Source organism: Balaenoptera physalus (genome assembly GCF_965194825.1).
Source record: "Balaenoptera physalus genome assembly, chromosome: 13".
Classification (NCBI taxonomy): Eukaryota; Metazoa; Chordata; class Mammalia; order Artiodactyla; family Balaenopteridae; genus Balaenoptera; species Balaenoptera physalus.
Window position 1 is genome coordinate 3,247,117 of NC_138892.1, and position 24,317 is coordinate 3,271,433.

General features: G+C 54.6%; 1 protein-coding gene across 3 annotated transcripts in view; it reads right to left on the reverse strand.

Moving 5' to 3' along the window:
* TBC1D22A (TBC1 domain family member 22A) overlaps window positions 1-24,317 on the reverse strand; it is a 320,481-nt gene that overhangs the window by 268,648 nt on the left and 27,516 nt on the right. For all 3 annotated transcript variants that reach the window (XM_082422201.1, XM_082422202.1, XM_082422203.1), the window contains exons 2-4: window positions 20,048-20,104; window positions 18,677-19,017; window positions 14,772-14,948 (exon numbers count right to left, since the gene is read on the reverse strand). In XM_082422201.1, the coding sequence (XP_082278327.1) occupies window positions 14,772-14,948; window positions 18,677-19,017; window positions 20,048-20,104 (575 nt within the window). The remainder of the gene's footprint in view (window positions 1-14,771; window positions 14,949-18,676; window positions 19,018-20,047; window positions 20,105-24,317) is intronic.

Genomic DNA, 24,317 nt, shown 5'->3' on the forward strand with positions numbered 1-24,317 from the left:
ACAGCCTAGCTCAGCCATGCTCCCCGAGGCCAAAAGCCACCAAGGCCGGTTGCAGATGACCACGGCAGCCCACCCCAGCCCCAGGCGACAAACTGCGGGTAAAGCCTCCCCTCCTTAAGGTCAACCCTCCCTCCACGGGACAACCGAGGAGCCCAGGGGGCTCAGCTGCAGGGGCGGGCGTGCAAGGACATGAGTGGGAAGGGAGCGAGCGGCCCGGGCGTGCCCAGTGCCCGGACACCGCACAGAGCAAGGTCAACACCGCCGGCTGCTCCAACAAACTTCGCCCCGCAGTGCGCACTGAGCACACTCACAATGCCGGACCTGGCAGCAGTAACATTAGCCCGGACAGGAGGTAAGGACAAAGCACGCAAGCCCCAAAGAAAAGAAGGACAGGGTCACAACCAAGGTGTCCACAGCGTCGAGAGACGAGAGCGGGCTTCACCTCTCTGGTCCTGCAGAGTTTTCAGGTGGTGCCCACACCCGCGGCGATGACCCCGGAGAGCATCACGACAGGTGAACACACTGCCCTTCCAACCCTTCCAGAACACCGCTCCGCGCCTAAGTCCCCCGTCCCCACCAGAGGCAGCTTGTTGGGGCAGCAGGAACACGAACCCTGGAGTCAGGATGGGCCAGCCACGTCCACCGGGGACTCGGTAAGATGGGAAGACCACGGCCGACCCTGGCGGCTCCACGGGCTCAGGGCAGGCAGTCGGGCACCGCACCTGGCCCAGGCGGGACTCCAGAAGCGCACGCCCGGTAGGACCAGCTGTCGGGCAGCAGGAAGGGGAAAGCCCTCACCAGGGGACTTCCCAAGGTCACACACACACACACACACGAGATGATGCATCGTATTTTCTGGGAGGTGATTTAATCCGTAATTAAATAATGTCAAACCACACGGCACACCTGAAGAGGGGCAGCCCAAAGAGTGAAGGGAAGACCTACCTCTTCAGTTGATCATACGCATAAAAAATCCCCAATTATGTAACTACTGTTACACCAAAAAACAAACAAAACCAAAAAAACCTCCTGATGACTAAATTTCTGACAATTCCTTTTTTTTTTATTGGAGTATGATTGCTTTACAATGGTGTGTCAGTTTCTGCTTTATAACAAACTGAATCAGTTATACATATACATATACATATGTCCCCATATCTCTTCCCTCTTGCGTCTCCCTTCCTCCCACCCTCCCTATCCCACCCCTCTAGGTGGTCACAAAGCACCGAGCTGATCCCCCTGTGCTGTGCAGCTGCTTCCCACTATCTATTTTACATTTGGTAGTGTATATATGTCCATGCCACTCTCTCACTTTGTCCCAGCTTACCCTTCCCCCTCCCCGTATCCTCAAGTCCATTCTCTAGGTCTGTGTCTTTGTTCCTGTCTGACAATTCTTTTGCATTAAGAATATTTTTGATTGAGGTGTAACTGGCATATTATAGTAGTTTCAGGTATACAAGGTAATGATCACCACAGTAAGTCTAATTAACACCCATCACCACACAGTTACAAAACGTGTTTTTCTTGTGATGAGAACTTTTAAGATCTACCCTCTTAGCAGCTTTCAAATATGCAATACAGTATCACTTTATAACTGGAAGCTTGTTCCTTTTGACCCCCTTTGCCCATTCCACCTGCCCCCTAACCCCGCCACCTCTGGCAACCACCAATCTGTTCTCCGCATCTGTGAGCTCAGTTGTTTTTGTTTTTGTTTTAGATTCCACAAGTAAGTGAGATCATATGGTATTTGTCTTTCTCTGACTTACTTCACTTAGCATAATGGCCTCAAGGTTCATCCGTGTTGTCGCAAATGGCAATATTTCATTCTTTTTATGGTTGAATAATATCCCACTGTGCACGTGCGTGTGTGTGTGTATCACATCTTCTTTATCCACTCATCCACTGACAGACACCTAGGTTGTTTCCATGTGTTGGGTATTGCAAACAGTGCTGCAATGAACACGGGGGTGCAGATTTCTCTCTTTACGGGGTCATGAGGATGTTCTGTTTTCATTAAGGATATTTTAGGTGGGGCACAACCTTTAGGTGACTGCACAACACTGTGAATGCACCAACTACCACTGATCTGTGCAGGTTAAAATGGTTCATTGTATGCTATGTGAATTGCACCTCAATTTTTTTAAAAAGAATATTTTACTTGAGAGTTTGATGATTTGTATGCCAGGTTGACACGAGGGAATAAAATGATGACTGTGCTAAGTATCACCTATTCTCAGGCTCTCCAACGTGTATAAAGTGAGAAAAGAAGCCCATGAGACTAATATGCTTCCATTTGTATTTTACGGAGAACGGGGGTTGGGGGGCCGACGTATACACACCCATCCATACAGTCACTTGAATAAACACAGAGCACTTATGAACGGAGGTAAGAAACAGGAGGGGAGCCACTGGCCTGGGGACGGAGATTTATTTGTCATTATGTAAGCCCTTAGAGACCACTTGAATTTTTTAACATTGCATGATGTAGCTTTTTCGATTAAAAAAAAACTAGTAAACAAAAAATACGAATGAACATCACCAGTTCCCAAACTTTAAGTGCTCTCACAACTCCCCCTCCTGCAGAATCTCAAGGAACAACGTTTCTGTTAGTGCGTTTATAGTACGTATTTTGAATACTGTTAAATATGTCTAGATTTTGACTAAGCATATAAATTAAATGTTGATTTAGACAGATACACAATTTTGATAACAATTTTAAATAAAGATCATTCTCAAAACATTATACAGCCATTAAAAATGATGGTTATGAAGACTGCAGCAAGGTGGGAAAGGCGCATGAGGTCGTATTAACTGGATCGGGGTGACAAGTGGCACCTGCATCCTCGCTGCCACTGTGGAGAGAGGTGGGGAGGCTCCACTGGGAAAGGCGATGATGGAGACCCGCACCAGCGCCAGGGCGAGCCTGCTGCACTGCACGGACCACTCCTCACGGGACTGCTTCCCAAAGCCAGGTGGAGGCAAGCACCATTAGACCCATTTTACAGGTGGGGAAACTAACGCCGAACGAAGTTTGGGGAAAAAAACTGCCCAGATCACTCTGCCAGTAAATGGCAAAGCGTGGCCATATGACCTGATGTGACCCCAAAGCCCACATGCTTGTTTTCCACACTCCTCTGTCCCACAAGAGGCCAGAGATGGGGGGCAAGGTGACTGGCCATCATGGTTGCTGACTTTTCTATAATGTGGTTGTTCTTACTTCTAGAACCTAAAACAACACATAGGTTAAAACACGGATTTAAAAAGACATCCTTAACTAATTTTTTCAGACTATCTTATCCTAAGAAAAAGGGCATTTCATTTTTTTACTCACTTTAAGCAAGCCTGAACTTTTTCCCTTTAGGACCAATTTGAGCACAGTCTAAGATTTCACCAGAAAGCCTCAGTTTGTATTAATATCTCAAGACCTGGCGCAAAACCAAAACCAAAGCCTTACCCGGCAGCGCTTCACTCCTCATGGCAAATTCAGGATAAAGATGATTTTCTTCACTTCCCGACACAAAACCCAGCGCTTCCTTGTTTCTCTAACTTCCTTCCTGTGTCCTATCCCATTGTGAGGCCAAACCGAGTGACTTCTCATCTCCCACGCCCTGCACTTCTATTCATCAGGAATTTCTCCCTTTTTCTCATTTTGGTCACCTGCGACCTAATCCTGCACCAAATCTCTAAAAATGGACTGCCGTGTCCTGGTACAGTGAGTGCAGAGGACGTGCAGGGAGCCCAGGGCTGCTGCTGCCTGTGGGCTTACCCTCAGGCAGGCCCTCCTCCTCCTCTGAGTCTCAGTTTCCTCATCTGCAAAATGGGGCCGCTCTGCTGCTCGCTCAGGGCAGCACGGAACCAGCGAGGAAAGCTGTGGGGGAGACCTTCACAAACAGAGGCCTTTCTCCCTGAGGAGGGCAGGGTGGTGCTGAGCGGTGACCACACAGCGCTGCGTCTCAGCGAGCGGAAAGCTGCCGTAGACTGTTTGTGTCCCCAAAGGGTCTATGTTAAATCCCGACTGCCAGGGTGACGGTTCAGAGGTGGGGGCTGTAGGAGGTGCTCAGATCACAAGGGGGGGGGTTCCCCCTGGATGGGATTAGTGCCCTGATAAAGAGGCCCAGGGAGCTCCCTCGCCCCTTCGGCCGCTGTAGCACAGTAAGAAGGCGCCGTCTATGAACCTCACCAGGTGCGGAATCTGCCGTCGGTGCCTTGACCCGGAACTTCTCAGCCTCCAGAACCACGAGAAATAAATGCCAGCTGTAGCCGCCCAGCCCACGGTATTCTGTTCCAGCATTCTGAATGGACCAAGACAAGGGCATTACCACACCAATAATGCACTTCCTCGCTTTCTACGCTCAAACTAGAAACCGGCTCAGGGCGAAGCAGCCCGTGGGCCTCGGCACCACGCAGGGCAGAATCCTTGGCACAGGCTCAGAGGTCCACAACCACCAGCACGCCCTGCAGCCAGGTGACCGGCCATTTCAGACAGCGTCCGTGAGCACCTGCACCCCAGGGACTCGTGGGCCTGCAAAGTGAAGCTTTCAAATGAGTGTAGGGTCGAGCTGAGCAGGTGACCGCAGCCCTTGGGCCCGTCAAGTGAAAAGTAAACTGCCGCTCGTTCCTGGAGCACAGTGTGGACCAGGACTTGACCCTGTCCAGGCAGCTCTGGCTCCCGCTCCTCCACGTGGCCCCTGAGCGTGTCGCAGACATCTGCTCCTGTCGCGTGACTCAGCTTACAGTCTCCTGACCTGCCACGGTCAGGGGCCCCATCCTCAGAGCAGGTCAAGAGCGGGGGTCCAGGACGTGCAAACACAGGGCCGTACGTCTGGCCTCTCCTGTCCCACCGCCCCTGCACATGTGACTTCTGTGTTTCCCTCCCGGGAAGGGATAACTCGGGCCCTTTGAGGATCACAGAGGGCCTGGGAGTGACAAAGTCAAAATGGCACCCGACCTCTTTCTTCTCCACTTTCTTGCTTCTCATCTTTAACACGTGCAACTTCCCTTCCTACCTGTAAGCACCAACCAGACAGACGGCACAAGAAAGTAACCAAACAAGGGAGTACGGCTGACTCTGGCTCCTGGGATTTTCCTAGGAAGATGGGCAACCAAACCACCCCAGGAGGAAGCACCAGAGTGAGTAGGGCCTCTGTCTGGAAAACACAGATGACAGGAACCCAGGAGGGTAAAGTTGAAGTGGACAGCCATTGTGCCCCAGCCTCTCTGAGCTCCTTCTCAGGGATTCCACGTATTTCCATGTACCTGACACAGAGTAAGCTCTCGGTCAAAGCCAGCCGCCATCACCACCACCATCACCACCATCACCACCACCACCAATACCACCATCACCAACATCACCACCATCACCACCACTACCACCACCACCATCACCATCATCACCAACATCACCACCAACATCACCACCATCACCACCACTACCACCATCACCATCATCACCAACATCACCACCACCATCACCATGATCACCATCATCACCACCACTACCACCACCATCATCACCAACATCACCACCATCACCACCACCACCACCCTCACCACCACCACCATTACCATCACCACCACCATCACTACCACCAAGGTCACCACTACCGCTGTCCCAGAGCCCTTGATCTGATTCTAAAGAGGTCAAACAATCCTGCCGCTGTGTTGCCCGCATCCTTCCACACCTACGGGGAATTCCAATTGCTCACCATCTCTTCCAACTTCCCTTCTTCAGAAAACCCTCTTCTTTCTAGCTTCATCTGGCAACTTTACAGGATGTGCATTTCCAGAATGCACAAGATAGGATCTGTGCATTGACTAATTAATTAATTAATGTAAAAGTATATTTTCTTTGCAGTTCCCAGGACCAGACACCTGGCTATGTGTTGGTTTGTGGTCCTTTGGAATCTGAGCTTCATGTGGGGGGAAAAAACAGGACACAGGAGGGCTCGTTCTAAATGCTGTGTCTTGGACTATGAAAATTCAGAGTTCATTCACTCGTTCCCTCCACACCCGAGACCGTGTATACAGTTCAACACAATTCAAACAATTTCTGGGTCTCCACGGTGTGGTCGGGGCAGTGCTAGACACCAGCCATGGGTTAAGTGCTACAAGAAAGACAGTCCCTACCTCAAGGAACCGGAAACCTGGTGGGGTGACAGATTTACACGTGCCTATCTGAGTGGCAAACACAGCTGGCTGTCCACCCAACGTCCATCCCCTCCCTCTTCCCTGTAACCAGAACCCCAATTCCAAAGTGCCAACAGCCGAGCCCACGAGATCCTTCTCAGCACCCCTTGCAGCTCGGGGGGCGGGAGCCGGGCAGGGGGCACGTGACCCAGCTCTTGTCAAACTGCTTTCCTGATAAGACTACAGATGCCATGGTGACTGCCCTTTGCTTTGACACAGGACAATGACTGCCACCTTGTGGCCACGAGCTTAGATCCCTGATGAAATCAATGAAATCAAGCTATGGCTCCCTACCTCCAGACATCCTGCTGAGAAAAATAAACCCCTATTTGTCTAAAGGCCCCTGAGTCTGGTTTTCTGATACCTTCAGCCAAAACGAATCCTAACCGATCCCCCTCCTCAGCTGGTTAACCACAGAGGTCAAGAGCACTGAGAGGCCGTGGGGCAGGAGAGAGTAGGCCGATGGACCCCACCAGCACTTCCTGAGCGAGCGCCGTGTCCTGTCCCCCATCACTGGACACGAAGACCAGTGACTCACAGCACGGCCCACGAGGAACTCACGGTCCCGTGGTGAGATGGACACAACCCTGAGAGCTGAGTCACAGGCACAAAGGGCTGCAGGGCAGGGGGCGGACTCCCCCACGCTCTGCCCACTTTCCCACTCTCATCCCTCAGACAGAAAACAGACACCACAGTCTCATGATTATTCAGCTGGTTACTTCATGTCCTCATCTACAAAGGAAATCATTAGAGAAAAAAGACAAACGTGTAACGGATTGATTTCTCAAGCTGCTCCTTTAAGACTGTACAGTAGACGTACGAACATTTTTTTTTAACATTTGCTTTTAAGATTATACGCAGGAAATCATCATCCATGAGAAAGTTACCTGAAACACCGCTGAAAGGTTTCCTAATTAAACTGAAGAGCTGCTCTACCAGAGATATTCAATGAAATGCTCAACTTTCACCGAATCATGTTCACTTTGGTTTATTTTAAGCCGAGTGGTAACTACACGTAACTCAAATGCCACACCTAGCAGTGCGAACGCCACCCAAAACATGAGGATACTGGCAGTGGCAATGCAACGACGTCAGGACTGGCGCGGCCTCTGCAGTCCTCACACTCCCGGCCTCAAGCCCGGAAGACAAAGCAAGCTCGGGGAGCCCCTTCTGCCGGGGGCTCCGAAGGGTCGGCGAGAACCGATTACAGGTGATGAGAGGAGAGAAGAAAACACACTGTCATAAATTCAGCCAGTGTACACAGCGGCAATTGCGGTTTGTGGGTTTTATTATTTTTCCCACGTCTCTCACTTTCAATAACATTCCGTGAACGATGGTCGCGGAAACCCTACAGCGAGAGCGACACAGAGGGAGGAGCCGTGCGGGGTCCCCTCCTCCGTGGGGGGGCTCGGGCGATCAGCCACCCATGGGCCGGGCGGAGGCTCTGGGGGGAGGCAGGGCGTCAGTGACACGGGGACGGCGCAGCACGGGGTCCGCACACGTGCGAGGGTCCCGGCTGCAGGGCAGATGCTGCCGCAGCTGACCTGCATTTGGACGTCGGGAACAATTACTTACCTAGTGATTACTTTCACAGAAGGAAAATAAAGCCAGACCGGGAGGACTGCGCCCACCCAAGTAAGGGGGAGACGTCTCACTGGTGCCCGGCGACCCGTGCCCGCCCTGAGCTCGCGCACCAGGCGCCGCCGACCCCTAGAAAGAGACCGAGGTCTCCCTCCGGGGGTCGGGGGCAGAGGGCGACGGGTGATCCGAGGAAAACACGGCAGGATGAGAGGGAGTGAAGGCATGGAGGCGTCTGGGGGCAGGGTGGGGGGGCGTGATGCGGGAGATCCTGAAGATGAGGGTCTGTTCGAGCAGAGGCCTGGAGGAAGTGAGTCACGCAGGGAGCCAAGGCAGAGGGACGGCAGAGCAAAGGCCCAGGCACGGACGTGCCGCTGCGTCCAGGCGACCGCAGAACAGAGTGAGGGGACGATGGGAGGGGGACAGGCAGGTCGTGGGAGGCCGGGCCTCTCGGGCGTCACCAGGCCGACGGCTGACTCTCTGAGTGAGATGGAGCCGCCAGATGGCTCTGACGGCACCTGATCCGGATCTCATTTCCAAAGGACCGCTGACAGCTGTGCAGAGCACAATGCCGGACACAGGTGCGCAGGGGCCAGCGGGGATGGGCTGTCACCATCAGGAGAGAGGCGGTGGCAGGGACCAGGCGGTGGGCTGGAGGTGCTGAGCACAGGAGACCTGGTGACAGCCCAGAGGTGGGAGTGGGGAGGAGGGAGGAGAAGACGGTGGGGGGCTGGGCCCGAGTCACCGGAGGGGGCACCGCTGTGCAGAGATGGGGGCACGAACGGTGACAGGTTCAGGGGGGAGGAGTGAGGGCCTTGGGAAGTCAACTCAGGCGACAAGTCCAACCTAGAATCTGCCTTTCAAGACAGATGAACTTTTTCAAAAACGAACTCATTGTGCACATACTTAACAAAAGCTGCTTTGCCAGTGTTCCTCCTGACATCAGAGAAGACGCTACCAGGGAGAAGCAAAACTGGGGGGCAATCCAGGAGAAGCGGGAAGGAAAGGTGGGCGAGAGGAGCCCGGACCCGTGGGCTCCGGCCTCCCTGTCCTCTCACAGAGACTCCCCCACCCCGCCTGGAGCCCGCACTCACTCTGCTCGGTCAGAATCGGCCGCGGCTGCGCTTCCCTGACAGGAGAGGCCCAGTCCACCCACAGCCAGGACCACGAGACGCGGGAACCGAGGAAAAGGCCCCGACCGGATCCTGCCACGGCTTGCCGAGACGTGCTCACTGCTCCCGCCGGTGCACGCGCGCCTAGTGTGTGCCGGGCCCTACTGTGTGCACCAGGGTTCTGGTTCTGAGCTGCAGGCGGGGACTGCAGGGCTCGGGCAGCGTGGTGAATTCATTAACCCTCTTTCAAAGCTTCTCTGTTTGTTTCACTGAAAAGCACTTTTTCCCCAAACCCCACAGCTGAGATAAAACCGGGCTGCAGAGGCTCCCTGCCGGGCTCCCCGGTGCCCCGCCTCTTACGCTCCAATTACCTTTCAGAAGCTCGGCTGGCCGCAGGGCCCGGGGGACTCTGAGGAAGCGTGTCCAGCTGAACTGGCACCAGCAGGGCAAAGAACCGCACGCCGCCCACGCCTCCGCTGAGAATCGGGACGCGGGCACGCTGCGGCGGGGGGGCGTGAACACTGCACGCGAGGAGGCCTCGACGCCTCTTCCCTGGCGTCTCTGCTCTTGGGCAGCTGCCAGTGGCCCCCGGGGGTGGCCGTGCTGGCGGGAGTTCCCCAGTGACACTCCAGGGAGAGGCAAGGCTGAGTCAGAGGAGCTGCCACCTTGTCCCTCCCACATTCTGTCGCCCCTCTAGGACCACCCTCACCTTTCACAAGGCAGCAGGACAAGCCCGCACGGGCGCACGTGCTCGCAACCTCCAGTGTCCCTGGCTGGGACACGGCAGCAAGGGTGTGGGGCTGCGCCTGGCCCTACGGTTGACGCTGGGCACTGGCGGGCCACCACCCGGACCTTCGGGAACAGGGGTGCCGGCAGCCCTGCCACCACAGCCAGGCCACGCCGTCCGCTCCCGGTCCTCCAGCAAGGCCCTCAGCAGAGAAACCGCAGGGTCGCCTCCTGCCCCAGGGCTCAACCTCCCCAGCTGTGATCAGGAGCCGGCTGCTGCCGGGGGCAGGCTTCGGGTGTGTCTGGGTTGGGGGGCGGTGCACACGCATGTCAACATATAGGGAGCACGGCGCCCCGCACAGAGTGAGGACCAAAAACGCAGCAAGTGTGCAGTTATTTGGATACACCGCCTCCCCTGGCTCTGTTTCACCAGTACCTGATTCTGCCACCCGGTGAAAAAACCCCCTTCTTGGGCGTGCCCCGGTTTTGTGTCCATCAGCTGTCCCCCTATGCCTGCAGCCCCTGGGCTCCAGCTGACACAGTCCTGGTGGCCCCTTCTCCCTGGGACACCAGCTTTCCATCCACCAGGCGATGCCCACCCGACCCATCCTGCATCCCCTCCCCCAGTCGACCCCCCTAATTTCCTCCCTGTCCCCCCATCCCTGCACCTCCCCACTGCTGCGTGGCCTTGTTCCGCTCCCCTGGCTCCAGCCCTGCCAGAGGCTTTGCGCAGAGAGAAAGCTGGGGGCCTCCTCCTGGCCTCCTCAGCCCTCCAGACCTGCCCCTCGCTGCCCTGCCAGCTTCCCTCCTCCCCTCCCCTCCCCCACCAGGCCCCGTCCATCCCAGAAGCCCCGTCCCAGGGCAGGACCTCTGCACCCCTAGCCCCTCCCTGGGATGCTTCTCTGTCTTCAACGCCTGCCCTCGTGCCCTCGCTCTAAAGAATCCTCGCCAAGCGCTCACTCCGCAGAAGCTCCAGCCTTTACCCCGCAGCTCTGTTTTTCTCTCCACTGCGCCTACTACCTTCGGCCAGTTCCTGGAGTGCTGACTGCGTGCATCTGTCTGTCTGTCTGTCCCTGATGCTCAACGTCAGCCCCTGAGTGCAGGGACCCTGGGGTCCGTTCCCCAGCACCTACAGCAACAGCCGGTGCTCTACGAACACTGGCCGAATGAAGAACTACGTGGGCACCTCACGTCAACCACCTCCGACGTCACAAGGACCCTGCAGGGGAGGCCCAACTCCCCCGTGATGGCTGATGAGACAGGAGGCTGAGTCACCTATCACACTGGCTCCCAGGCTGCACAGCCTCCCCTTCCTGCCATCAGGGCCCCTTGCAGGCAGGGCTGTCCTCCAGCCCCGGGCCCTGAAGGGGCACCGAACTCAAACCCTTGCTTCCTGAGTGAACAACTCCATATCACCGCCCCCCGCCCCCCGAAAAGCCCCTCTTCTCCCCACAGCCGTCTCCCGGCATGCTCTCCGTCTTAAAGCCCAGCTCGGGTGCTCACGGGGTAACTGGACCGTGACCTTGCACCTGGCCTCACTCCCTCTGTGCTCGTGTCTGAATGTCCGGCGCCAGGGCTGCGTGTCACACACGGACGACCTCAGAGCCCGGCTGCCACCAGGCGGTCACTCGGCAGGCCTCGGGATGCACATGTTTTGCCGATGGCCAACTCACACGCCGGTTCAGACGCACGTGGTCACAACGAAAGCCTCCAAGTGTCACTTTCTTGGGCTTCAAAGCAGGCAACCTTTGCACAAGTAAATACTGAGTCAATGCTAAGAGCGGAGTGAGCTGTTAAGTTCTATTTGCTCCTCTCATCCCCACAAGGGAGCACAAACCGAGCAAAGAAAACCAGCGCTCTGACGGACGGAGCGACGTTCTGCAGGCAGGACTGCTTCTGCGGGCGGGCGCTGCTCACGTCAGCGATTTTCTTCTTCAACCTGAGCAAATATTTGCCACTTACATCTTTCACGTAATGTGAAGATAATACATCCCACTGTCTTCCGAAGCTATCTTAACTGCCTTATAAAAACAGGCAATTCACCGGCTGTGTTTTCTCTTGCCACTAAATACAAATCCAGTAATTCACTTTGAAAGCTTTGGTTTTCGCTTTTCGGTGTTAGAGTTGATACTTACATAGAATTCTAAAGAAAGAAAAAAAACCATAATCCCACAACCGAACAAAAGAATTTGATTTTCTATTAACCTTTCAATCTATCCATATGTACTCATTTTCCCGCAAGTCTTGAAAGCTTTATTTTTAAGTACGATTTTATTTTCAAAAGTTACTCCAATGACAAAGTCCACTGGAAGATTCTAACTGGGGGCTCAGATCCTGACCCAGAACTGCAGTTCCCATCAGGCAATCTTGTTTTCACGAGCTATCTCCTTGCCACCTACCATTAGAAGCTGCTGAACGTAACCAAGAAAATGTCTATAAAGTGGCCATATGTCAATGTTATAAAAATCAAGTAGATGATAAACAGGCCAGTGCAAATGAAAATAATCAGAAGAAGTAAAATAACTAACTTTTTTTGAGTGTTTATTGAGTGCTGGGCACGCTCCTAAAAACTTCATATGTATCAATATTATCAGCAAAATCTGTACAGGTTCCCCCCACTATCTGAAAGTAGAGTGTTTCTATGAAATCTTTCATAAGCTGAAATGGCGTAAAGCGAAAACGCAATTTTCACTTTTCAGTTCTTTTCACGAAAGCAAAAACCCTCTCCGGATTTCCTTCGGTTAGGGAAAACAGGTACCGAGTAGGTCTTCCGTGAAAGTGAGGTGGTGTAAAGCGGGGGGCACCTGTGCTGCCACTGCTGTACCTGCAGGTGAACGAGCAGGCCGAGGCCCGGAGGCTACCAGGCTCGCTCCCGGGCACGCGGAGAGGAAGCCACGCAGGCAGCTGCCCCGGGAGCCCCACCCTCGCCGCCCCGGTGACGCTGCCCCCGCACCGCGCTCCGCTCCTCACGCACGGTCCCCTTCCGTCGGGCTCGGGGCACGAGCCTTCCACGCACCGAGGCCCCCAAGCTCTCCCTCCCCGAGCTCCCCACAGCCAGGGATGCTCCAGGAGCGCCAGGTCAGGGTGAACAGCAGGTGTTCTTCTTCTGTAGAAGAACAGCTCTTGCGTCTGTAATGAGAGCAAGTCAGGAAAACCTAAGGGCCCCTCGGGACGGGCAGCTAACAACCGGCGTGGCAGCCGCAGACAGACGGGCTCACTGCCGACCCCGCACAGAGGCCACAGCCTCTCCCTAGTACTACCGGGAAATACATTGTTAAATTTGAAAGGCGAGCAGAACAGCGTTACCCCTCGTATGGAGAGGAAAGAAAGAAACGTATGTAACAACACACAGAGCCAAGTACCTCTCTACAAGTCACTTCTGAATCACCAAAGGAGCACAAGTAACTTTTGGGGGAAAGAACTGGCAGACACCCCGAAGCGGGGATCAGAGTTGGCTTCATCGACCTCAGGACAAACCAGCACCCTGGGCTCCTGCTACGGTGACCGAGAAGGCAAATCAATTAAGTGCTGCTCCTACTAAAATAGCCGGCCCAAATCTCACCAGGGGAACGTGAAACAAGCCCCTCAGGAGGGCCTACGTTCTTCCAAGACCACAAGGCAAGGCCGGAGCGTCACTCCAGCTAACAAGACGAGAGAGAGACGTGGCAGCCGAACGCCACGCGTGATCCTGCAGGGGATTCTGGACGAGGAAGAAAGGTATCACAGGTGCTACTAGGACAAGCGTCAGGATGTGAACGTGGGCCGTGTGTTAGCGAGCAGTGCCGCGTGGACGTTTAATTTCCTGACTTTGACAACGATATCCTGACAGCATCGAGAGGGTGTCTTTGTTCTTCGGAAATAATGAAGACTCGCGGGGCAGATGGCTCAAACGGTTCAGGAAAAGCATGTCTGCACGTAAGCACACGCACACACACAGAATGAAATGGGGCAAAACGTACACAACCGGTGAATCTGGGCAAGGAGCGTATGGGGGCGCGCGTGCTGTTCTCGCAACTTTTCTGTAAATTTGAAATCACATCGAAATAAAAAGTTTACCACAACATATGCACGGACCATCTCCGGAAGATGACACCCGGAACCGGGCAAAGGGGGAAAGGGGAGCTGGGGAAGGGAAAGGGCTCGTCTCCCCTCTGCACCTACCAAGAACAGCCGGCCCAAATCTCTGTGCTGTGAGACTGTGAAACGTGTGCAGGCCAAAACTGAACAAAACTAAGAAGAAAAAACCCACGGTGAGAACGGCACCCGGGCCGGAGCAGCACCTCCCGAGCTTCAGGATCTTTCCAAGGCCGCCCTCCTCCCACCTCACCAGCCAGGCCCGCAGCTTCCGCTTCCGCAGGCTCGGCCAGGGCCTGGGCCGCCTCCCTCCGCGGGCCTCATGCGCCACCTGCTGGCCACGCGGGGCGCTGCCCGCCACAGCGCCCAGCCCACAGAGCGCGACCATGAGGGACTACAGCCACCTCCACCCTCCCGAAAGCTCCGGCACCGGGCAGAATGCCCAGTGCAGAGTGGCACTCAACAGGGATGAGATCCATAAATAGAAGAACACAGATCTGAGTGGAATTCCAGCAGAACTTGAAAGCAAGCACGCCTCAGCCTGGCTGCAGAGCGTCCAAGCGGGTATCATGACCCACGAGAACCACGCCTGGGACTGTCCTGTCCCCTGCTGGCCCCTCCACCCAAGACCTGTCTGCCCTCTGCCCCCTGCAGTGCTCACACTCTACGCAGACCCACTGGGCCCCTGCAGGAAGGTGCAAAGCCAGCCGCGGTCAGGACGTCCATCACCGGCCCGGATCGCCAGCCCCACGACCGCTGTGAAGAACAACAAGGACATCCACCTGGCCGGCCCTGCAGAGCTCCCCAAGGCAGTGCTAAGAAGCCAGAAGCGTGCAACTGGGCATTAAGGAGAAAAGATCAGAAAATGCTGATCGAATTGCAGAGGAAGCACGTTAATAAACACGTCGAGAGTAAACTTTCAGGACAAACGGCTGTCTTAGTGACCTACTGGCATGAAACACAACAGACCAACCTCTCACCAGGTGAATTACACGGGGAGCAAGTGCGTTAAATGGCAGCAGACTGGCCTTCAGAGCTGCACCCCCTTTAGAAACGAGGCACAGCCGGCGTGGCCTCGCCCCCGGGGGGACTCACCGAGATCTGTGTTGGGACCGGCAAGGAGCTGTTTGAACTTGTCCAGCCGGGAGGCCTCTCTTTCACTTAAGGCTGAGCTGCTGAGGGTACTGGACTCCGGCACCCCGCCCAGCGCCACGGTCGCCGAGTGCGGGAGAGACTGGGACCTCTGCAGAGGGCCGGCGTGGCTGGCGCTTCCTGCAGAGGGAGGGGGGAGAGAACAGAGGTGAGGCTCCGGACACACCCACACCCACGCCCACCCCTCAGGAGGCCTCACACACGCCTCACTGCTCTCGCTCCGTGGATCTGCTGTCACCGAGCAGCGAGGACCTGGTTTCTTGGGGGTAAAATGAACGTAGCTCACACCCGTGGAGCGCGCCGGCCCTCCTGGTGGAGGGGCGCTCCCCGGTGAAACAGACGCACCCCACGAAAAGCAAGACACTGACAGCCACACAGCCGGAGACCAGGTCTGTCAGGGCTGCCAGCGGCCTGGGCCTGCCTGGGTGACGCGCCCCGAGGACCTGCTGGTGGAGGGCAGGGGGGAGGACGCCCGCACGGGTCACCCGGGCCTGGCATGGAGGGAAGCCACCAAGGCACACGTGAAGGGCGCATGAAGCCCATGAAGGTGCTGAGGACTGTCTGAACGTCCCAGGTCTCCCCGAGCCCCAGGAGGGAGGTCAGGCAGGGACCGTCACCCAGAGAAAGCAAAGGAAGCTAGATCCCCCACTGCAGGTGGAGACGACGGGCCACCAGAGTGCAAGCTTGCCCAGCCCTCACCCAGGCACCACTGACCTGAGACAGACTGAAGGGCCACCCACAAGGACCCACAAGAGGGCCTGAAGTGACACAGTGCGCAGCACCCAGCACTCAGGACTGGGGACAGGCAAAGGAAAGAGCAGAGGGCCCTCAGGTCACTTGACAAAGAGCCTCCAGGGACCAGCACGGGACCCACAAGCAAGAGGCCCTGAAAGGCTGTAGACCCCCGGGACTAAATCCCATTGAGCAATCGCATCTTCCAAAACTGAAATTTAAAGTAAAGGGCTTCCCTGGTGGCACAGTATTCAAGAATCCACCTGCCAATGCAGGGGACACAGGTTCAAGCCCTGGTCCGGGAAGATCCCACATGCCGCAGAGCAACTAGAGCCCGTGCGCCACAACAAGGGAAGACACCACAATGAGAAGCCCACGCACAGCAACGAGGATCCAATGCAGCCAAGAATTAATCAATTAAAAAAAAAAGTACAGTAAAAACTAAACTCCAGGAAATGGGGCAAGGAACAAACGTGGAGTGAACATGCTAACGTCGGCTTCCGGCAGCAGTTGCCAGAAGGGAGGTGACATGCTTTACACCAAACACACGGGAAAGGCTCCCAAGGGGGCCCTCAGGGTACCGAGGAGCAAGATGGCCCAGGCTCCGGGCACAGTCTGGTCCAGTTAAACTTCCAGAAAAGCCTGCAAACGTGGTGCAGCGCTGAGAGCACCTCCCCCTTCAGGGCTCTGGGAGGACAGGCTGGAGTGGTGAGGGGAGGGCAGAGGGGGCGGGACTCAGCTCCCCTCCCTCCTGGGGAACCTACTCTTCCCTGTGCGTCTCGTGAGTCTGCAGGAGGCGCCGAGGAGGGACGGGGCCCGCGGCAGCGCAGAATAAACGTGCTCGCTTTTATCTATCTGCGATCGTAGAGATGCTCCGTGTGACTTTATTCCGACCCTAATGGCCCCACTTGCCCCTGAGCCCCATTCGAAGGTGGGGCTGGTGGGATCTGGAAGGTAAAGCAACAGCAACGGCACCCAAGGAAACAGTAAGGTCTACAACCAGGCCTCCTGTCACCGTGAGTGGAAAACACGTCAGCATCCCACCTCCGGGGCCCCCGAGAGTGTGATTTAACCGCCACCCATTGGTGTCCATACAAGACCTGCTCGCGGCTGGGTCACGGTCAGCTATGGGGACAGCCCTCGCCTGGCCGATGCCCACTGAGCCCTTCCCAGCCAATGACACGCTTTGCCATTAACCCAGTGGTACCCGAAATCAAGCGAAGTGCCTCTGACTTCAGGTACAAAGGCAACCGATGTCTCAGACATTCATTAAGAAATGGACAGCCAGAAGGTGAAGTAAAGGCCCGGGAAAGCCAGCCTAGGAGCCCACACTCCACCACCACTGAGCTTTGAGGCCGCCATCTCCCCAGGGCCGAAGGGCAAAGCTGACGGCAGCAGGGAGGCCCTGCGGGCGCCACGCAGGGTGACATCTGCTCCCCGCGGGGGCTCACGATTGGGACAGGCGGTGGCACAAACGCTGGCAGAGACACAGCCACACCGCGGGAGAAGCCACGCTCTAACTGCACCGTGCCCCGCGGTGGAACGTTCCAGGACATTCAGAATTTCAAAGCGCTGCTCACAGGAGCAGTAACCTCAAAGGTCTCTCACCTGAGGCAGAGGCCCCGCCCCCGGCCCCAGGCAGCACATCCCTGTGCAGGGACGGGCGTGGCTGCCAGGCCCCATGGGCAGCAGGCCCTGAGGACAGCTCGGGTTACATCACCAGCATCTAACTGCCCAGGACGCCCAGGAAGAACAAAGAGGACCGGGACGTGGTCCCGCCTCTGTGGCTCACAGGGTTGCAGCATCAGCTGCAGAGCCCACGAGCAGGAGGAACTCGGTGCCTGGGGACGCCTGCCCGGCCCAGGCACACAGGAGGTGGTCAGAGTGCCCGTCACGAGTCACAGGCATTTTCCATCAACGTGTAAAAGCCCTAACTGGGTGCCCTTCCATTTTTAAGCTCTAATACTTCAAAGTTCTCCCTATTTTAAAGAAAAATAGTTCGCATTCCAATACAAAAACTGATCAAATGAAATAATTCACACCTAAGAAGACTGTAACATTTTAGAAGTTAATTTCTGCAAAGCGTTCTTGGAAACTAGACCTAAGTATGAAAGCTAATTCTGCAGCTACCAACAGGTAAACTTAGGCTACGGTGACGGTCTCACTTTCTTATCTGTAAGCAACGGGCGAGCACACTAACCCCCAGGAGACCCTGGGGGGGGTTAGAGGGTGTGCGGCCGCACCGCTGCCCCCTGCCCCCACACCCCCACAATCACCCCCTCACCTCCTTAACACTGCCGCCTCCCCGGCGAGGGCGCCCTGACTGCCCGATTTAGGACCACAGCCCAGGCCCCACCCTGCTCTGGGGACCGCTCCCCACCTCCGTTCTGACCCCTGGCCCCTGCCACCTTCGAGCCCTCGTGCCTCCTCACACCTCGTGTGTAGGCTGCTGTCTGTCCCCCTCGCCAGAAGGGACACTCCACGGGGCAAGGACTTCCATTCAGCTTGTCCCCTGGGGCAGCCTGAGCCCAGAGGACAATGTCTCACCCATCACAGATGCTCGTTAAACAACTGTGTTGTTTTCTATCTCAGCCCCTCCAACCCAAAAAGAGCAAAAGTGACGAAGGCAGTGCCAGGCACGTGGATACGAGAGGCAGACGTGAGCTTGCCCTGGCGGAGTTTATAATTCAAAGCTGGCAATTCCAAAGAGCAGACACCCACCCCTACAAGCCCTGAGCCCACGCGTCTGTGTCCTGGAGGGAATCGCCAGAAGCCGCCCAGGGAGGTCCAGCCCCGGAACGTGCAGCTGGCCCAGCCCCTGGCCTGGAAACAACCCCGGCAGCAGCCAGGGCATCCTGACAAGGGCGGGGTCCCCCAAGCAGCCCACGAAAGCTCCCGGCCGGCCACTCCATCTGCAGGGGAGACGCACTCAGCCAGGAGGACCAGAGAAAGTGCGCTGCCTCTGCTGCCCAGGAGGCCCGCTGCCGCTCGGGTCTAGGAGCCGCAGGGCGGGGACCCTTGCTGCGCGGGAGGATGGGGCCCTCCCCACCCCGGTGAGTGGCCTCCAGCCCCGCTTTCTGGAGATGGGCCCCAGCTCTGCAGCCCTCGCCTCCCACCTGCGGGACAGGACGTGCGGCTCTCGCTGACAGACTTCACCAGCCGGAGGTCACCACTCGGGACCGAAGGAGGCTCCACCGAAGGCTTTGGCTTCTGCTCGGGCCCCAGAGCCCCCGGTGGCTTGTGGCAGCCCTGCCGCTGGCTGTGGTTGCGCAGGACGCGGTTGGCCGTCTCCATGACGACCGCAGTGTTCAGGCTCTCGGCCGCCATGGCCAGGAGCTCGTCGTCATCCTCGCCGGCATCCCAGGCGTCGCTGGTGTTGCTCTCAAACTCCTGGAAGGTGCTGACTCGCTTGGCCTTCACCGGCGTGGTCGGCACCTTGGGTGTGGCCTTGAGCAAGCTGCAAAGCAAAGGCAGCTTTTACTTGTGCCTCGGGGGGCTGAGCGTGGTCACCCACGACCGGTCAGAGAGGAGACCCCGGGTGAAAAGGTACACAAGCGAGCCGAAAGTGAAGTGAAAAAGCAAACACGATGCAGAGACATCCAGAATGAGACAAAGCTCACAGGATGCAGTGACAGGGAAGGAGGAGAGGTTTTCTGGGAGAGTCACGCTGCGTGTTCGCCCCACAGACCAATGTATGAGGACACACAGCACTGCCCAGCGATAGTGCACAGCCCTGCCCCGCTGACCCACAAACACCCTCTCACCCCGACACCTCCACAGACCCCCTAAGGCAGCAGCTGGCGGTGTGGGTCAGGAGAGACTGTTCGCGGGACACAGGCCCTTGGCAGGTGGACCTGGACACGGGACAATTTCAAGGATGCCCACAGCATGATGACACACAACACTGGCCCCACCGAGTGTCAGGAGCTTATCCGACACGAGTGGTCCTCCAGGGCCAGCCCTGCCCCACATCCGCCCCTGCTGGAGGAGCCCAGACACGCAAGCAAGCTGCGGGAGGTGGGCAGAGAGCAGGGGAAGTCAATTAACCCTTATCAGCTACATGGTCTGCAAAAAATTTCTCTTTCGGGTTTTCTACTTTTTTGATGGTGTGTCCTTTGAAGGTTTTAATTTTGATGACGTCCAATTTATCCTTTTGCTGTTGTTGCTTTTGGTGTGTTCTAAGAAGCCTGTCTCCCAATCTAAGCTCACAAAGAATTGCCAGTCCCGCCCTGGCCCACAGGCAGCCCATGACCCCGCACAGGCTGCCCGCCTTGGGCCATGGCTTCCACGTCTGCCCTCCTCCGAGGATGGGCTATGCAAGGCCAGCAGCGCCTCACACAAAGCAACTGCTTGATGCGTGTTGGCTGAGTGAAAGGCCACTTTCCTCCCCCTCGGGAATTCCAAGGAGCTGGCGGGGGGGTCACCACAGCCCCCCAAAACCTGGCCTGAGATGAAAACAGCCTTGCGAGATTGGAGGCGTCACTTACGTGCCATGTAACAGTGGATCAAATGGGGGGTGCTGGGCGCCATACACATGCTGGATGCTATTCAGAAAGAAAGGAAAACAAATTAGCTTCTCCTCGGCTTTCCCAGGAGCCCCCCACTGACTCAGGAAGAAGACCAGCTCCTTGAACCCGCGCCCGAGGGAGCAACTCCGGCCACCGCAGGGTCACAAGGGTGCGTCTGGAAGGAATGAATGGCGCCGTGCAAGCCCACGCCCCGCACACAAGCAGGGCATTCAGCCTCCCTGCGAACGGGCCTCACTGAGGGACCCACGGCCCCAAGGGTGTCACCACAGAGCCTCGGGCATCGACTAGGGGAGTTGGTGAGGCTTCCCGCAGCCTCTGCCCTCAGACTAAAAGACTGACCATGAAACGCCCGTCAGGAAGTTCTCCTCTGGTACCATTCTGTCTAAAGATGGAATACAGAATTACAAAGAGAAGAGAAATATAATTTTGTTAAAAGACTTCATGGTTTCACTATAAAGTCTGTGTTCATCAGAGTAGATCTGGAAAAGAGACGGAAATAGAGTAACCTGCCGGCACGCTGGTCAGCGGAGCGACCTCACCCACGCCCCTTCCTCCTCTCGATGCCCAGCCAGGGGCGGCTGCGGGACCCGGGGCCAGCGGTCAGAAAGAGACAAAGGAGAAACGCTTAGCTGGCACACCCCTGGCCCTTAGCTTTCCCCTTCTTCTGGCCCGGAACACACACATGAGGCCAAGAGGTGCCTCAGCCATCCTGCCCCCGAGAGAAATAAACACGAGTTAAAACTAAAGCCTCCCTGGAAGAAGGGCAGTGGGGTGGGGGGTGGCGGCGGAGATGGGGAGAGCGCGGGTCTCCAGCAGGTTTGAGAGCTGCCAGCCCGACCTTGGACCTCGGACTTCATGGCATGAAATGAACAAGCCCCTGTTTGTTGACGCCACAGGCACTCACAGTCCTAAGTGACACGGTCCACGTGGAACAGACAGCCACTGTGACACTGACGCAGAGCCTCGCAGGGTGCGCGTGTGTAAAGACAAACACAGACACTCAGGTGTTCAGTATATAGATGAAGTCTTCTTAGCTTTTTAAAAGAGAATGAAATCCTACCTTGTTTACTTAGTAATGTATCACAACTATTTCCCCATATTACTGTTCTTCAATTTACTTAAATCCATTTATTTACTTTATATATATTATGTGATACACACGAAAAATATACGCAGCTTATGCACATTTAAAAACATAATACTGAGGGCACGTGGGATTTCCCCATACCTTTCTCTGCAACTCCCATAAATCTATAATTATTTTCAAGTTTTGTAAGTTTTTTACAAATCTTAATAATATGAGTACCACCTCCCTGGACAATCTCCCCTCTAATTTCACACTGTCCCACCATATGGTTACACGGTAATTTGTTTAACCAGTGTTGACCGTGAGATATTTAACTTGTTTAAAATTGTGTGTAATTATAAAAGCAGCAATAAACTTCTCTGGGGACAATACTTTCACACAAATATAACTTCTAGAGGATGAAGTCCCAGAGAAGGCAGGCCTGGGACACAAAGGATGCCCGTATGGACCGTAGCAATAAACGGCTGGCCCCTGAACAACGCAGTGTGTGGGCACCAACCCGTCGCACAGTCGAAAATTCGAGCGTTGCTTCCAGTCGGCCCTCCGTGTCCACGGCTCCTCCTACCTGCAGTTCTGCGCGCACAGCTTCAGCCCACCCAGATGGTGCAGGGCTGCAGTATTTACTCCTGAAAAACACCCGCTTGTAAGTGTACCCACGCGGTTCAAACCCGTGTTATTCAAGGGCCCACAGTAGGAACCATGAATCATTGCTATCTGATGGGAGAAAAGGGGTCTCAATGCTGCTCGTGCACCTTCTCGATTACTGGGGAGGCTGAGCGATCTTGAAACATATTTTGCTCATCTGTGCTGCTTCTTTTTGTAAACTGCCTGTTCGGACCCTGTGTCCATTTTTCTAAGGGGCTGTTCACCCTTTTCTCACTGATTTGTAAAAACCTCTCTGTAAACAGAGGATTCCTTTGTCACTGAGGCAGTGAGGTGGGCAGAATAAGGGCCCCAAAAAACGTCACCTACCAATCCCAGCACCTGTGAACGTGTCACCTCACACTGTCACAGGGAAGAACCTTTTTATATTCTATCACAAGATCATCACTAAAGGGCTGTTGCCTATAAGCTTAAATTATACATAGTGGCCCATCTCTGGGAACCCTGCCTCCCAGGTCATGAGCATTAAGCTAAAATACCTTTGTTTAGCTCACAGGAAACCTCCTGACCAGGCCCACCTGTGAATGGCCGCAGGCAGGAAGAAATGAACACATCCTCCTGGGGGCTGATGGGAACCAGGAAATGTTTGACTTTACCCCCTCCCCTGTTCGTATAAAAGGAGCCTGAATCCTAACTCAGGCAAGATGGGTCTTTGGGGCACGAACCCACCATCCTCTTGGTCTGCTGGCTTTCTGAATAAAGTCGTTACTCCCTGTCCCAACAACTCGCCTCTCGATGATTGGCCTGTCACACAGTGAGGAGTACAAGCTGGAACTCGGAAACAAATTTTGGGAAGCCATCTAGGAGCCTTGCTGCTCTCGTGGCCAGCCGCCCCAGTCGGGGAACTTTCGGGTAAGGCCCTAGAAGCTGCCAGGACCACTTATTCTGAGGATCTGCCCTCCAAAGCTCCCTGAAACGACACCGGCTAACCCAGCGCTTGGCAGCTGGATCAAGGCATCGACATTTGGGGAGCCGACGGGCTCCATACAGTAGGGTTAAGTCGCTCCGGTGTGCACAGCCGGAAACTGTGTTTCCTCTCCGTTTGGGGCTTCTTCACTGGAACAAGCCAGTTTGTTCTGTATTTGAGTGGAAAGATGTGTTGGACTCCTACCCGATTTGTGAGCCGGTTCGTCGGTTTCTTTGGATGCTAGCACTTGTGTGTGCCCTTTGTGTTCTGTCTTGAAAAGGGGGGAATGTTTCAACTATCCCTAAAGAAAGTCCTCTGAGGTGCATTTTGGATAAGGGATCTGATTACAGCTCTGAAGCATGGGTGAGTGGAAGACGATATTGTAACAACGTGTGGCCACAGTACCTGTTAGGATCTCCACAGGGGGTTTAGAAAGGGTTATCTTGGGACCCTGTGCACCCTGTACTGCTACTCTTGCTGCGTTAACATGCCGTTTATGGTCTCCTGATGGTCTCCTGTGTCCTTGGTATATGTAAAACCCCAAGACCAAACTTGAGGGTTTATTTAGGATTTTGTTTGTTCTTTTGGTTTTTTTGTTTCATTTTGTTTGGTACTGTTTCTCCACTAACAGCCAAATCAGCTTTGTGATGCTTAAAACTTTTACTGATATTAAATGGAGGAAAGGAACAGGAAAAAAAACCTGTCCTTGTCCAAGAGTGGGACATTCGAGGAAAAAGAGAAAGGTTCCACTTGGTTCCTAAAATCACCAAAAGCTACAAACAAATAGAAGTGTCTTTTCCATAAATACTAGTAAAAAGGGTTTAGCTATAGTATACAGGTGACCTTGATTTGTCCCATTTGCCTGAAACCCAATTTGAATCCAACCTCTTTTATAACTGATGGGTTTTACATTGTTGTACCTGATTCACGGCTAGAATTTTGGAATGGGAACTATGAGGTCCCTGTGTTTGTTTGTGTTTGCACATGATTTATAGATGTGTGGCATTGCCAAAATTAATCTGTAAGAGAGCTCTACTTAATTGGCTTAAAGGAAATTAAGTGCTTATAAATACTCAAATATAAAAGAAACTGGCCAGAATGAGTTTCAGGTTCACGCAATCTAGGAAATACTCAGTATTAACATCTGGTGTTAAGGTTAGCTTAAGCTTGTTGGTTTGATACAGATATGACTTTAGAATCATCACCACTAAGTAGAATACTTTCACTGTACCTGGGTTTACTAGAAATCAAATAAGACCTTATCCCTATTACAAAGTTTGTCAGCAAGAAAAATAACAGTGTGACGAAGCTTTTAAGTAAGTAAAATAGAGGTAAATGAAGTAGAGAGTTTTGGGTAAACTGCAGGAATAATGTTCTGGGAATGTCTGTCTGGAATAGTCTCTCCAGATTTCCATAACTCAAAACTAAACAAGTTCTAAGATAAGATTGAACTTAATTAAAATCTCAGAGGTAAAGTGGTACAAGACCTGAATTTGGTTCTCTAAGAGGACAAAGTTTTCTTAAAATATTGAACTGCTTTTGGTAAAAGAATGTGAGTTTAAGTGATCTGT